The sequence below is a fragment of the Octopus sinensis genome, linkage group LG2 (assembly GCF_006345805.1).
Source record: "Octopus sinensis linkage group LG2, ASM634580v1, whole genome shotgun sequence".
Lineage (NCBI taxonomy): Eukaryota > Metazoa > Mollusca > Cephalopoda > Octopoda > Octopodidae > Octopus > Octopus sinensis.
Genome location: NC_042998.1, coordinates 39386615 through 39403190, shown reverse-complemented (window position 1 = coordinate 39403190; position 16576 = coordinate 39386615). Strand labels below are relative to the sequence as shown.

The 16576-nt window shown below is 36.7% G+C and overlaps 1 protein-coding gene across 2 annotated transcripts in view; it reads right to left on the bottom strand.

The window, feature by feature from the left end:
* The window catches only part of LOC115232493 (chitinase-3-like protein 1), a 32706-nt gene that overhangs the window by 15123 nt on the left and 1007 nt on the right, over window positions 1-16576 (bottom strand). For both annotated transcript variants that reach the window (XM_036512312.1, XM_029802394.2), the window contains exons 2-6: window positions 15477-15599; window positions 11824-11995; window positions 9863-10121; window positions 8938-9038; window positions 3123-3246 (exon numbers count right to left, since the gene is read on the bottom strand). In XM_036512312.1, coding sequence (XP_036368205.1) covers window positions 3123-3246; window positions 8938-9038; window positions 9863-10121; window positions 11824-11995; window positions 15477-15534 — 714 coding nt within the window. In that variant the 5' untranslated portion in view covers window positions 15535-15599. The remainder of the gene's footprint in view (window positions 1-3122; window positions 3247-8937; window positions 9039-9862; window positions 10122-11823; window positions 11996-15476; window positions 15600-16576) is intronic.

The following is a 16576-nucleotide window of genomic DNA, read 5'->3' as shown; positions in this document are numbered from 1 at the left end:
GAGGTGGTTGATAACTTTGTGGGTGTTTACCAAGTCCGTCGCCAAATGCCGGAGCTTCAGTGAATCCATGCCCAGGGAAACAAGGCGCTCAGAATATGGTAGGTGTCTGATGGAGGGTATGCGTTTGGTTGCACGTCTCTGGACAGATTCCAGGAGGTCAATGTTCTGTGCAAGATAGGGGTTCCAAACTGATGATGCGAATTCCAAGTGTGGTCGTACCATAGCTGTATACAGTTTTAAATAGATGGCTGGAGAGCGGCTAACAAAAGACCTGCTGAGTGATGCCAAGACACCCTCGGCCTTCCTGACAATCTTAGAGATATGCTTTGACCAACGCAAATCACTGCTGACAGTGATGCCTAGGTCACGCTCGCAAGAGGATTTCTTGATATCAGTGTTGTGGAGGGAGTATGTGAACGCAGGGTTTTTTCTCCCAAAATGCATGGTGGTACACTTGTCCACAGCCAGTTTCAGTTGCCAGTCTGTGATCCATTGCTGCATTGTGTCTAGGTCTGATTGCAGGAAAGAGTTGTAGACATCAGGATCTGTCCTCTTGATTTCAAGGTACAGCTTGATGTCGTCTGCATATTTCAATACTGATCACGCAGTTTGTGACATATCATCCATGATCGACTTTATCAAAAGCCTTTGCAAAGTCGAGATATATCACTTCCACATTTGAGTGGTTGAGCAGTCGTTTCAGCACCCAGTCATAGTGTTGTAGGAGCTGAGTTAAGCAGCTTCTTCCTGGTCGGAAACCATGTTGCGTGTCAGGCAGCATGTCATTTTCTTCAAGGAAGGTGATTAGTTTCCTTCTGACTATTCGTTCCATGAACTTGCTGAAGTCATGACCTTGCTGCATTAACATGCCGAAAATAAATGAAATGTCTAGCATATTCCTTTAATTTAACTCATTAATACCAATAAATTACTATTTACTAATTAACTATAAATTTATATTAATTTGATTTATATTTATATAAATATGAAATTATTTCTATATTCTCCATCCCTATATTGTATAAGGCACTAAAATTATTAGAATCCTTTGGGAAAAACTATCTAAAAGATACCTATTTATTTCAAATCACAAGTAGGATTATGGATGTTAAATAGTTAAGTATTGGAAGTTTTCTATTCTCCCTACCCCATCAGCTTTGGCCTACTAATTTTACCTGAAATACATTCAACTGTACCAGAAGAAATTCTTTAACCCTTTCGTTACTAACCTGGCTCTGGCTCTGTAATATAAGTTTTCATAAGTTTTGAATTAAAATCTTCCACCAAACCTTATTCACAATTACTGTTCCTATCACTAGCTTAATGATAACTAAGTTATTTTACAAAATTCTTTGTTATATTTAAAATTAATTGAAAGAAACACAGAACATCTCAAAATAAATACAGTAATGAAAGGGTTAAAGAGAGCTTGATTTATGGCTCTGCTACCTAAACTGTCTCTTCCTCTATCTATAATAGATAGATTCTTGGTGTTGTCTCCACTAGACCTGATATACTAGTCCTAAACCCCCTCCCCCAATAGTAAATCTAAATAACAAATGTAAATTCAGTGATAAGTAGTGTATCCGTGAATAAATATCATTTACTACCATGTTTCTGTTGATGAGACTGGTCTCTCTGTCTATCTACTTACTCTCTTTGTGATGTTGGTAAATGGAATAAGTATAAAAATGAATCTTTTCAATCTAACTAAAAATTCCATATGCAGCTGAAGATTGTTCTACATTTTAAAACTGATGTAATACTTGCATTGTTTAATTAAATGAAGTCGCATGAAATGATCATACTGTATTACCTTTGGATATCCTTGTTGCTTATTTTGATTATAATCACCCCATTTTGAATTATATGGATAATACCATACCAAATTCTGGTACCTTTAACTTAAGTACCATATTCAACTGAATCTAAATTTTTACAGAACTTATATATCATATATATATATTGATAGAAATGGTAAGACAACAAAAGAATGAAAGAGACCTCGATATTATGTAAATAGCGGAATTTATCTGTAAATGTAATATGTGACAATTATTCGGTAGCCATGATAAAACTCCGAGTTTCGGATGTCGGGATGGAAGTCCATGCCGCCATCTCTTCAGTTATCCAGCCATCGGAAAAAATGCAGAGATGGTGGCATGGATTTCCACCCTGACATCCGAAACTCGGAGTTTTATCATGGCTACCAAATAATTGTCACACACAGCTATATATATATATATATATATATATATATAATATATATATATATATATATATATATTAAAATTGGGGAAGGCCAGTTCATGGGATTACCTTAGGTTTCTCGTCCATAAAGGGCTTAGCTTTATGGTGCATCATCATTCCCCAAAAAACCTGTTGGCACATGGCCTCTTAAAAATATGGCCGCATTTGTACATATTTACAGAAACCAGTGGTCTGTCATAAATATAGAATGATTTGACTTTGGCTACTCCACTAAAAAGAGATATTTTTAAGAGGTCATGGGCCAAGAGGTTTTTGGGATCTGGCGATACGCCATAAAGGTAGACAGGAAACATAAGGTAATCCCATAAACCGTCCTTCCCCAATTTTAATATATACTGCTTTACATCTTAGAGTGTGCTTCTTTCGGATTTATGTTTTTTTACAAACAATATATATATAGAAGACACACACACACATGCATGCGCACACATACATGCACACACACATACATGCAGACACACACACACACACACAAGTATGAGTGTGGGTATCTTTCATCGACATGTATTACTGTTTATCGGGAAAACTGCTGCTCTTCAAATGAAATTCTTTTCTAAGTTACAAATGTTTCTTTGTCACCTCATGATCAGAAATGAAGTGAACCAGCAATCGGTCAATTAGAAGTTTCGAAACAACTACATTATTGTTCACAAACTGCAATATAAAATACACAAATATATGAATGGAACAAATGTTTTAATCAGAGAACTGTTTCGCACTGGTGAAGAGATGTGGACATCGAGTTTATAGCATTACCTTAATCCAGAGAAAGTTAAAATAAAGCATTTTTCAAAATAAACTGCTTCCATTAATTGAATAAGAACTTGAAAAGTTTTCTGCTTATAACTCACCACATTGAGATATTGTCTTCCATTGGCCTCTCCTTTCTTTGAATACAATGGGGAGAGGTGTCCTGTCAGTTTCTCCCATGAACCATGGAAATCGTATGTCATCAATAGTATGTAATCTACAGTCCTTTAAGAAAAAATAATTTTAAAATCTGTATATATAATTTTACTTACAGAATACACACACACGCACACACGCGCATGCTCACACACACACACATGCATACACACACAGACACACACACATACATAATTGATAGAAAATGGAATGAACAACATTCTTCATTTAAAAACACTACAATTGTTTCGACATATTTTTGCACCCATAGCACATTGGTGAGACGGTTCAAATCCAGTCTCTTGCTATCAGCGATTACACGATAGACAAAGTGGTGTATTACCATTCCGGTATAGAAGAGGTACACTGTACCAAAACCGTTACAGATAGTTAAACCTATACGTACAATGGAAGAAAAAGGAAGAACACAGAGTTCCTAAAAATAAACGCCAAAAAGGAAAAAATATTAAGTTGTACAAATGAAAAAAAAAAGAAAAAGCTAAAAAAAGGGAGGTAGGGGTGAATAAGGTAAAATAAAATTACTTACTCCCCAAAATGAAAAAAATTAAAGGGGGAGATGTCGTAGTGGAAATGGTACACCCATCCCATGGAACAAGTGCATCTATTCACATACACACACATCCGAGTGATGGAGTAGTCACTGCAGATATATATATATATATATATATATATATTGTGCGTTTCATACAGCATTAAGGGTTTTAACTCTTATTTTTTGCAATATAGGTACTATTTAGCACCTGTAGTCACAATTAATCACGATTATATATATATATATATTGTCAATTCAAATAAATGAACAATAAAATTAACAATAAGAAACAGCAAGATAATGTGCACAAGGAATGTAGTAGTTTGACACTCAACAAAAAGAGAGTTTTTCACACTTCGAGCATAGCTATTTCTCGGAAAGGAAAAAGGGAAAAGTCCAAAGAAGGAAAAGAAATCGCCAACAGCACATGTGTGTGTATATCTATATGAATGAGTGGAAAAATACAAAAGAAAAAGGCACTCAACACATTTAGTAGGAGTCACATGTATTATTGCTTAAAACGGTTTGATTTAGTTTCATGCGACTTCGTAGGCTTTCTTTGGTGCACGTGCATATATGGATGAGCATACATGGGTGAGTGTGTGCGTGTACATGTGTGTATGAGCCTATCTGCATGTGGGTGTAGGTGTGTACTCTGTTGCATTTGTGTATAAACTATGATGGGTGTATGCGTGCTTGCATGCCTGCACCCAGTGCTCACAATTGCCAACTCTGCCACCGTGAAAGACTGATCATCCTCCATCAACAGGAAATATGAACCATCCTATTGCTGGCAACAGAGGTACGCCCTCCTCGTGAACTACTGGCTGTCGACGACCCAGATATACCACCTTAACTTTGGCCGCTCCCCAACTCTAACTGCTCCATAGCCAAGGACTGGGTACCCAACCACCAATGCCTATGCAGACCACAGACTGACTCCACAACCTTATACCTCCCCTACAACACCTACTTTTGCCTCCAAAAACGTGGTGTGCGCATATGAACACTCATGCAAACTTCTGTGTACCCACGCGCACATACATACACACACACATGCATACCACTAGTAACACACCCACGTCCACGTATTCATGCATTTCATACACACACACACAATCACCGGCCTTGCTTCTGCTGCCCCCCCCCCTCTGCAGACACTTGGTCGCCATCGGTTTCCTGCCAGCCACGCGGTCCAAGAAATTCTTTTATCTAGTGGAACTGTTATTGTTGAATCGTTGATTTTACGATGAAAACAGCATGTGACCCGCCTTGACTAATAGCAGTCCACTTTCTTGGATTTCTTGTGCCTCTCCATTCGGTATTCTGAGCTTGAAAGAGCTTGGCCTTTCGTCGTTTTACTCACTAGTTCCATGTCTACTCCTTCATACATTATGCATGTGTAACAATTTCCAGTGGAAGGGGAATTTTGTAAGTTCTTATGTGTCTACGATTCTTTTTATCGTTTGTTTTGAGCGGAATGGGTGGGTTTGGTGTCTGCAAGGGGAGGGTGAGGTTAAGAAGGTATGGGTGGGGTGGATGCAGGTTGGGGTTTCCATTCATCCTGACTTTCTTTCTCTTCCTCTGTGTTCTTCCTTCTGCTACCTTCTATGGTTCTTCTTTGTTTGCCTTTGTCTCTTCTACCTTCTCCAGTTCCGTAACAGCTTCCTCCTGACCTCTCTTAGTCTGTGAAGGGCAGTGTGCTCTAATGTGGCCCTTTTGGCCACATTTGAAGAAATGAGGGATTCTGCCCTCCACCCAGACTCTTAAAACTGCATCTCCTATGGTCACCGTTTCTGCCATTTATTCAATATTCTCTACTGTGCTTTGTATTATTACGTCTAATATTTGACACTTCCAGTTTGCAGCATCTGTCTTTGTAGCTTGGAGGACAGCCACTTTTTTGCTTCCTAGAAGCACAGCTGCCGCCACCCATGCCACATTTATTTCAGGTGGGATTCCCTCCACCCAAACCCTGGAAGTCCTTCTTTCAAGGTACGTGGGTAGAAGGACCACTCTTTATGTCCTTAATGAGGTTACCGAATGTTCCTTAGCCTTTCTTGCCATTTTAAAATGCACTTCTATGGTTCTGTATCAGTTTCCTCTGGCAAGTTATGTTATATCTTGCCGGATTAGCCTCAATGCATTTTCAGTTGTTTCCATCAATTCATTTTCGATCCTTCTCTCTTCCACCAAATACACCTTGTACAAAATCATTTTTTCTTCCATGTTTTCAATACTTCCTGGGCTTGTAACAACTTTATGTCACCACCTTCCCTATGTACCATTTTCTTGAAGCTTTTTAAACTTGACAAGTCCACCTCTTTTCTCGAAACTTCCATTGGTTCTGTGAAACTTTTCTTCTTCAAACATTTATTCATCTCTTGCACCATTCACACGAGCTCCTCCTCGGATGATCATAATTCAGACATGCTAAGGTCTGAATAAAATAAATTCCTTGTCGTTGACATAGCTCTCTCTCCTCATGCGTGGAGAGAAAGCAAAAACAAACAAACCGCTGCAAAGCAGCAGAAGACAATTAACAAATCTTCAAACAATTAGTAAATCCTCAAAAAACACAGAACAAAACTAACATGACGATGTTAAAGTTCTTGTTGCAGGCTAAAGTGCATTACAATGCTATATATATAATATGAAGTTGTAGAAGAGTCCATAATATGAAGGAAGGCTAAATTAGGATCCTATAGCTTAATTATTTTTGGTGAAAATTTAAAAGTTGAAAGAAATTTGTGTCTACAGGTAATTATAACGTCAGCTATCTTATTCATCATCATCATCATCATCATCATTTAGCGTCCGTTTTCCATGCTAGCATGGGTTGGACGGTTCTACTGGGGTCTGTGAAGCCAGAAGGCTTCATCAGGCCCAGTCAAATCTGGCAGTGTTTCTACGGCTGGATGCCCTTCCTAACGCCAACCACTCCGTGAGTGTAGTGGGTGCTTTTTACGTGCCTCCCGCACTGGTGCCAGACAGAGCTGGCAAACGGCCACGAACGGATGGTGCTTTTTATGTGCCACCGGCTATGTAAACTATTTTTGTTGGCTCGAATTATGTGGATCACCTCCTTCCTGCATAAATCACAATTCTTTGTGTGTGTATTACGATGGTGTGGCTTCCCTTATTATAGACCAATTCAGACTGAATTCTTTATTGTTCATTTTTAATTTATTGACATAGGTTGCTAGTGTGGTTGAATTTTTTGTTTCGTGGTTAATGAAAGTGTTTATATGTGCCCTGTATCTACTGTTAAAGTCAATTGTACTACTTATGTAAATCATTTTAGGTTCATTTAAGGTTGAGACTTCAACATTATATATGGTATTTCTCCTTAAACAGAAACCTTTAAGGGGACAAAGCTCCCTATTACGACAATTACGTGTTTTTATTTTATTTCTGGGTTTAGTCTTACTATTTTTAATATCCATGTTCTTATTATTGTTCTTCGTGTTAGGGTCAGCTGAGTTATCTCTATTGGTTTCGTTATTTCTAAGTTTAAGTCTATTATTTGCTGTGATGATAGATTCAAGATTGGGTGTGGTAGAATAAGATAATTTAAGACAGGATCTATTAAATATAGAATGGTATTTATAATCTGGTGGGAAGTTCCAATTGATAATACTAAAAAATAACTTAGGGAGGTTTCTTACCTGGAGGGAGAAGTGAAGTGGGGGTTTGAACCATACAATTACCCGTTTTCTCCCTGAATTGTTCTTACTCTGACCCGTATGGGTATTGCTATATTTGAAAAACCTATAGTGTCTTCTAAAGTGTTGGTTTCTATATTCGGTGGGGTTATTCATAGGATGTGTGTCGATATTAGAATCTGCAATATTTGGAAACTGTTTGCCTAATTTGTTTATATATATATACATGCACAATGGGCTTCTTTCAGTTTCTGTCAACCAAATCCACTCACAAGGCTTTGATCAGCCCGGGACTATAGTAAAAGACACTTGCCCAAGGTACCTCAGAGTGGGACTGAACCTAGAACCATGTGATTTGTGAAGCAAGCTTCTTGTCACACAGCCACTCCTGCGTCTATATATATATTGGTAGCCACTACACACATTTTTTTTCTCTCCTTGTTTCTTTCTGTGTTCCTTTCTGTGGAAGAGCGTAGGCTCGAAACGTAAAAGACTTTTTCAATTCCTGAGCGTTATACTAATACATCTGTTTGTTTTCTAAACCGCCTGTCTTTGTCTTTTGTTTTTTTGTGAATTCTCCCTATATGTGTGTGTGTGGTGTGTGTGTGTGTGTGTGTGTGTGTGTGTGTGTGCGTGCGTGCGTGCCTGCGTGTGTGTGTGTGTGTGTGTGTGTAAAAAAAAATTAAGTCTGCTAATTACTTCTGTTAAAGCTCTTAACTCATCTCTGATGATGGGATATCATTTATTTCTCTGAAACAGCTGTAAGACCAACTTTCTATTTATAAATGTCCTAGGAATATCAGATTGCCTTGGCCCTGTTATCTTATTTTTTTCAACATATACATACTCACATACGATCTGCCTTCGACTCCTCACTCATGCTATTATTGGACCGGGAGTTTAACAGCGGTCCTTCTGTAGCACTTGAATAGCCTTAACCGCCTTTTGGGTTTTCAGGATACCAAAACATTTCATATTGTATATATATATATATATGTGTGTGTGTGTGTGTGTGTGTGTGTGTTGTGTGTGGAAGTGCAATGGCCCAGTGGTTGGGGCAGCGGACTCGCAGTTGTAGGATCGTGGTTTCGTCTCCCAGACTGGGCGTTGTGAGTGTTTATTGAGCGAAAACACCTAAAGCTCCATGCGGCTCTGGCAGGGGGTGGTGGCCATCCCTGCTGTACTCTTTCGCCACAGCTTTCTCTCACTCTTTCTTCAGTTGGCCTGCTCGCTTAGCCAGTGAGGTGGCGTCATTTACAGGCATAAAACAATGCGAAGCGCATTGTGACCAGCGACGTATAGCAACTTCTGATAGTCTGGTTGGTCACGGTGATGGTGATATTTATATATATATATATATATATGTGAGTGTGTGTGTGTGTCTGTGTGTGTTTGTGTGTATGTGCACTCACAGTTAATATATATACACAAACACATGTAAAATATCCATTTGTAAAAAAAAGACAAACGAAAAGAATTTGAGGTTTACAAATTGTGAAGTTTGTAAATGCACAAAGATACACATATATAAGTTCAGCTTACCTTGCAATTCGGTGTACATCATAACCGGCATCAATAGTTTGTTTACCTGCGGCTGCAGCAATAGTTAATAGGTATCTGCGTGTTAATCTTCGCCTGAGCAGCTATTGCAAAATATATGCAAGATGCACATGTTTATAAATTCCTGTGACCAAAGATTTTGATACTAATAACCAGAGAAGTGAGTACACACGCACGCACACACACACACACACACACACATGCACACACGTGCACATGCACACACACACACACAATCAGTTCTCTTTTAACGTCTTCTCAAATGTTCTACAATTTAATCTCTAGTACCCTATAAAAAACTGTTTTTGCAGTTTTGCTGATCGCAGACTGTTGACTGCCTCACGTGCTTCCGCTCTTGCCATGGTGATGGTTCTGGTCATTTGGGAAGACAACTCCTGGTTCTCAGAAAGACTCATTCTGAAAATTCACACAATGCCTCAAAAGTAACTTCAATAGATGCATCGCATTTTTGTCTCTCTTTCTCATTCGGCAGTTATTAATATTGTTCGTTGTAATTAGCTAACATCAAATCTGGCAATAATCACATCAAGTTAAATGTTTATTCTACACGCATCGTTTTTCCAACAAAGAACCATACATTCTCCGCGACCCAAACAAGCATCTACATTTATATAGACCCATAAAGATTCCCATTTCAGTATATACAATTCATGCTAACATTCGTACGCTCTACTGTTAGGTAAAAATTGTGGAATATACTTTTGCTCGACTTAAGTATGGCACCAATGATCTTGCCCTGTGCCTTCAGCAGAAAGGGCCAATGATCTGAACAGAAATTTCAAAGGGAAACCTTAATTACCTTCTCCTATACTACGATACTTTCCATGCTAAAAAGTTTCATAAATGCTGCAACAACAATTAGAAATTAGGTAAAACAGTTGCGTACCTGTAAAAGTAAAACAAAATTATATCTGTCTCTTGGTGAACCACCTCTGTATGCTGCTGCGGGATATTCCCAGTCAATGTCTAAACCATCCAAGCTGTAGCAATTTAAAAACTTTGAAGCGCTGTTTAGAAACTCTTCTCGTGACCTTGCAGTGGAAGCCATTGAGCTAAATTTTCTGGCATTGGTACCCCAGCCTCCCACAGAGAGCAGTATTTTTAGTTGTGGGTTTCGTTTCTTTAGACGAACTATTTCATTAAGCCTTCAAATATAAAAGTATTTAAAATTTGAAAGTATAGTGTTGGTATATTTCAAATATCAGTTAAAGTTAACAATTCATAATATTTTAATTACGCTTGAAATCTATTAGGACATGAATAACTATATTAGATAAACCTGAAGTCTGCAGGCAATTATAATCAATAACTACATATTAGATACATTTGTAATTCACCTGGAAATAAAATCAATAACAATAAATATACATTGGTTTCAAATGTTGGCATAAGACCAGCAATTCTTGGGAAGGGGCTAAGTCAATTATATTGATCTCCAGTACACAACTGGTACTTATATCATCAACGCCGAAAGGGTGAAAGGCAAAGTGGATCTTGGTAGAAATTGAACTCAGAAGAAATAGATAGAATAATGCCAGTGGATTAGTGAAGTTGGCCGACTAAAAACAAATCTATCAATAACTGGGTTTTGGCATAGGCAAAAACAACAAAGCACATACATACAAACACACACACTCACACACATATCCATGAACATATTTATGCAAACACAAACACACACACATACACACAAATACACTCATTATATAATAGCACATAACTAAAGGAAGTGACCTCAAGTAGTCTGATAAGAAAGACTTGCAAGGGACCCACAACAGACTAAACTGGAGTGTTGGAGTGTCTGTATCAATGTTAAAAATCAAGTGAAGCCTGTATCTGAGTGTTTTTAAAGTGAAGCAAGGCCTTTCCTAAGGCAAATCCTGATCTCTAATCAACGGATGCCTTTGCCCTCAAAGAAGAATTAGTCTACATAATTTCATGCAAACGAAGTTGCAGGGGTTACATCAGAGCTTCCTTTCTAACAAGCATTGTTAGGGTGGCCAGTTTAGTCGCTGTTGGCCCGACCAGGCAACAAGTTCTACCGGATTACATGTTACCAGTAGTATCATACAGGAGGAATTACAACCGTGTTTCATGGTCTGCTACCACAACAGCTCCTTTATAGGATCCAGTTAGCTCAAGACATCGTCAGGAGGAACCATGTCCGGTTTCGGCCCCTACTCCTCTACCGTTTTGATACACACATACATACACATATACATACATACATACATAAAAGGTCGGACATTGTTGTTTGGGATAAACAAGGAAAAGTGTGTGCTGTCACAAAGGCCAGCTTTCCTGTTGATGTGAATATCTCTTCAACAACCAGAGAGAAAAAAGATATCTGTGGAGAATTGCTTCGAAACCTCCAGTTTCTATCTCCAGATTATGGATAATGCCTTAGTGACAATCTGGATAAGCTTTGATTTGCAGTAAAAGAAACCAACCAACCGACCTGTACACTAAAAATACAACCTGTAAGCAGAACAGCAAAACTATGCAATGCTCAAGTTTAAAAAGCTCGAGTTGCTTTTGTTATCTCCATTCCAATGATGGAGTTTGTATCTTTCTTAGAAATCAGATCCTTTGTCTGAGGAAGAATTAAGAAAATTATAAGCAGAAGAGAACATATGCACACACACTCACACACACACACACACTCACAATAGAAATGGATGATAAGGAAGGAAGGAGATGTTGGTGTAGTCAGCTGTACTGGAAAATGAGAAAGGGTTGACAGAAGGTGAATTACCCACGAAAGCCTGATAATGTATGTTCAATATAACATGGACAATGTAACAAACACAGGGCAAGTAACAAGAATTTGGCGAAAGTTTTACTTACATTGCAACATCATTCCACTCTGTCGTTTTCACTTGGTTGCCATTCAATGTGGCAAAAGCGAATAGAATATGGGTGCATAAGCTTGGATCGATATTATTTGGAATAAATTTTCCTGAACCTTTTCGATACTGTGACCAGTTGGTGTAATAGCAGAACAACAACTGCGAAAGAACTGAGTAGGAAGAAAACAAAAGAAACTCTTTTACGGACCACAATTCTTAAACAGGAAGACTTCAAGGAGTTGAGTCAATAGTCATATTTTGTCGCCTACATTGCAATGTGCCAAAACATTTACAAACCAACACCTGACTATAATTAAATACAAATGTGTGTAGTACAACAAGATACAACTGACTTGCATTTCTTTGGTTTGCAACGTCGAGATGAATTCTTCCTGAAATTAGTGCTTGAAAAGTTTTCAACTTGCTTTTTAAAATAAAGTATCTGGAGTAAGTTTTGCGATTAGGAGAAACAATTCTATCTACAGCAAGGGAATTCAGGGGACACAATGTGGATTCTATCTTTCATCTTTGACTGGTTTCAGTCATTTGACTGTGGCCATGCTGGGGTACAACCATGAAGAATTTTTAGTCGAATTAATTGACCTCAGGACTTTTTAAAGCCTAATACTTATTCTACCGGTTTCTTTTGTCAAACCGCTAAGTTATAGGAATGTAAACAAACCATTATCGGTTGTCAAGCGATGTAGTGGGAGACACACATACAAAAATATATATAGATATATACATACGACGGGCTTTTTTTAAGTTTCCGTCTATGAAATCCACTCACAAGGCTTTGGTTGACACGAGACTTTAGTAGAAGACACTTGCTCAAGGTGCCACGCAATGAACTGAACCTGTAACCATGGGGTTGGGAAGCAAACTTCTTAGCACACAACCACCGCTTCTGGCTTTATAAAAGTGCCTCATGTATTTTCTATTTCTTCACAGCTAAATAGCTGCTTTGCTCAGACGCGACCAATGCTTGTAGCTGGTGGGGATTCCCAATCTATGTTACCCACAAGCATTATACACTTAAAAGCTGGAAAGAAAGAAAGAAAGAAAGTAGTGTATAATGTTAGCTAAGATAGTCAATAGTTCGTTAATGCAGGTCATATTTGAGCTTTCTAGAAAGGTAGCAATTAATCTGGAACAAAGTATTTCCTGGAACAGGAAGTTCGTCAAAGAGCATTAGAGATTGTAAGGCTAAGTAATTTTGTGTAGGGTTTTAAGCCATGTGTACGAGGAAGAACACTGGAGTCTGTTGAGATTTTTGATGAACAAAATTTTATTCTTTTTGTACACAAAAGACAAATGTTGTCTTTACTATGAACGACAATATATATATTTTGGCAACTATATATATATGTGTGTGTGTGTACGTATATATGTATAAATGCGCATGCATATGTGTGTGTGTATGCATATACATGCACTGTATGTATGCATATATATATATGTATATTTGTGTGTATATATATAATTAATAAGTTTGAAAATGGAGAGATTCAATGATATGAATTAATTTATTAATCATTTAACTTTGCCAACAATTGTTTTGCTTCGCACCCAATTTAAATTACAAAACATAATATAATAATATAAGCTTGCATTTTGAGTCTTCTGCATGGAAGCTCTTCAGGGCAAAATGGACATTACAGAGTTTACATTTTGATGAATTGAAATATTCCAACAGACCGAGCAGATGAAAACATGTTTACTGGCAATACACATGCTTTCATCTGCTTGGTCTGTTAGAATCGAAATGTAAACTCTGTAATGTCCATTTTGCCCTGAAGAGCTTCCACCCAGGGTACTCAAAGTGCTTGTATTATTATATATGTTTTGTAATTTAAATTGGGTGTGAAGTAAAACAATTGTAGACATGCACGACAATGATCGTAAGGTCATGAGTTCGATTCCAAGCAGTGCTTTGTGACCTTGAACAAGACACTTTATTTCCCATTGCACCAGTCCACTCAGCTGGCAAAAACGAGTATTGTATCTGTATTTCAAAAGGTCAGCCTGATCATATTCTGTGTCACACTGGATCTGCCCAAGAACTAAGTTAAGTGCAATGTCAAGAAAATACACCAAATTATGAAAATGGAAGAATCCGTACAACAAGTGCTCATGCAACTCCTGAAAGAGGTTCTTAATGAAGATGGTATCTCCAGTACGAATGATAGTTTTTCAGCAATTAGGGATAATTTTGATCCTGAAGACAATGTTGGTAGATCTTAACCAACTTGGACGTGCAGATGATCAGCTAAGACGTACACTTGATGAGCTGGGAAATGTCAAAGAAGCTAACGAATAATTACCAAAACGTTGCCACTTCTTGGATGAATGAATGACTTCTTTACAAGATGAGAAAATTACTTTTGTCTTCTGAAGGTGAGAGATTATCAGAATATTTGAACCAAGCAGAAAACCTCACTGATCCTAGAACTCCAGCAGGCCGGTGCTGTCAACAATTGCGATGACAAACTGAACGTCTGCAAGAAGTTCTTAAACTAGAATCTGCTAGAGATAATTCCATTGCATATCTTGATACAATAACTGAAGAGTTTTGAGACCTCCAACCAAAGAATATAGAACTCAATCCAGAAGCAGAAGCAAGATCATTAAAAGATGAAGTTGATGAACTTTGATACTTAGCTTCACAACAAGCAAAAGAGATGAAACATTAATTCAATCGTGTAAAAGAAGATTTGAGGAAATGGGTGAACTAAGAAATAAAGTTAACGAACTATATGGAAGTAATAACAAACATATTGAAGAAAAAAGTTACTATGGAAACGAAATTGTGCAAGTTTACCCAGCAGAAGTCTCAACTGGACGTGATGGTGAGCCAGATGACCAAACTTGAGAATGGTTTTGCATACCAAACCCAGAGAGCTGATAAAAATGAAGTGGATTACAGAATGGCTAAAAAGGAATTAACTAATCTCCAAAAAGAGAAAAAGAAATTGGAGAATGAACGTGATGCTATGAAAGAGGTTATTGAAGAAGATCAAGAGAGAAGCTGTACTTTACAGACACGGACTAGCTTGGAACATCAAGAAACATTTGTGGGTTCTCTCTTTTCAGAGACCAAAATACTCACTGAAAACATTACTAGTAAGATTAAAATTATTCCCTCAAAAAAAAAAAAAAAAAAGCCATCTCTGCTCATTCTTTCAAATATATATAATACAGTACCAAGAACTTTCTCTTTATTCTTCTTCTATGTGTGTGTTTGTGTGTGTGTGTGTTGGTGCATTTACATCCCCATAACTTTGCGGGGCAGCAAAAGAGACCGATAGAATGAGTTCCAGGCTTAAAAAAAGTAAGTACTGGGGTTAATTTATTCAAGTAAGATTCTTCAAGTCGGTGCCCCAGCATATTGGTGATGGTGATGGTGGGGGTTACGCTTGATAATTTACAGACCTGTTTTCAATATTATTTGAAAAAGAAACAATGCATGGAATATACATGAATAAAAACGAAATAACCCCAAAACATTTGTAACGAAATATTTAGATAACTAGTAATAAAAATGTCAATATATCATTAAAAATTCATTAAGGAGTAGGAGCAATAATAGTTAATTATCATACATTGGAAAGTAAGGAAAAAGTGATAAATATTTTTTAAATTGATGCTAACCTGGAAGGACCAATCCAATCAAAACAAGGAATGCAAGACAGTGCTGTGCTAGTTTCATTTCCGAAATGAAAATATTGGCCAATTCTTAAGCAATTGTTGAAGTTTGGTAATTTTCTGTTGTGGCTGTTGAAATACAATTGGTATGATATTACAATCGATAACACACACACACACACACATGTATATTCATGGAATACATATATGGTATTACATTTATATATATATATATATGTATGTCTATATGTAGTTGCATGTCTATATATAATGCCTGGTATATATATATATATATATATATATATATATATATTATATTAAATTAGAGATAAAACCACTATTAGGCAAATCAAACAATGAAAAAACTTCATTATCTTTTATTAAACTTTTAATGCTTTTGATATATATTTAAAATAATATAAATTAATTAATTTTATGTATTGGCTTAAGTTTTTCATTGTTTGATTTGCCTAATAGTGGTTTTATCTCTAATTTAATATAATATAATATTTTACTATAAAATTGGATTCAATCCTAAATCTGATTTTTCCCTGTAAGTTTGGATTTATTCCCTAATATTTTATATATATATATATACACACACATACATTCATACATACATACACACACATATATATATATACATTCATACATACACACACACACCCATATATATATACATATATATATACATATATATGTATATATATAATATATATATATATATATATATATATACATATATATGTGTGTGTGTATGTATGTATGTATGTATGTATGTATGTATGTATGTATGTATGTATATATATATATATACCATATATATATACATACATATATATATGCTCCATAAATATATATATATGCGTGTATATATATATATATATATATATATATATATATATTATATATTCTTATTATCTTAAATATATATATATGATTTGGGGATTTGGTTTGCAGGATTCTTTATGTGAGTTCATGTGTTGAAGCATATTCTGTTGTGTCTGGAGAGAGTCATTCTCTTTTAGTGCTTTATAATTTAACACACTCACTGATAAAATAAGTGGAAATTTTACCGGTGAGTGTGTTAAATTATAAGGCACAAA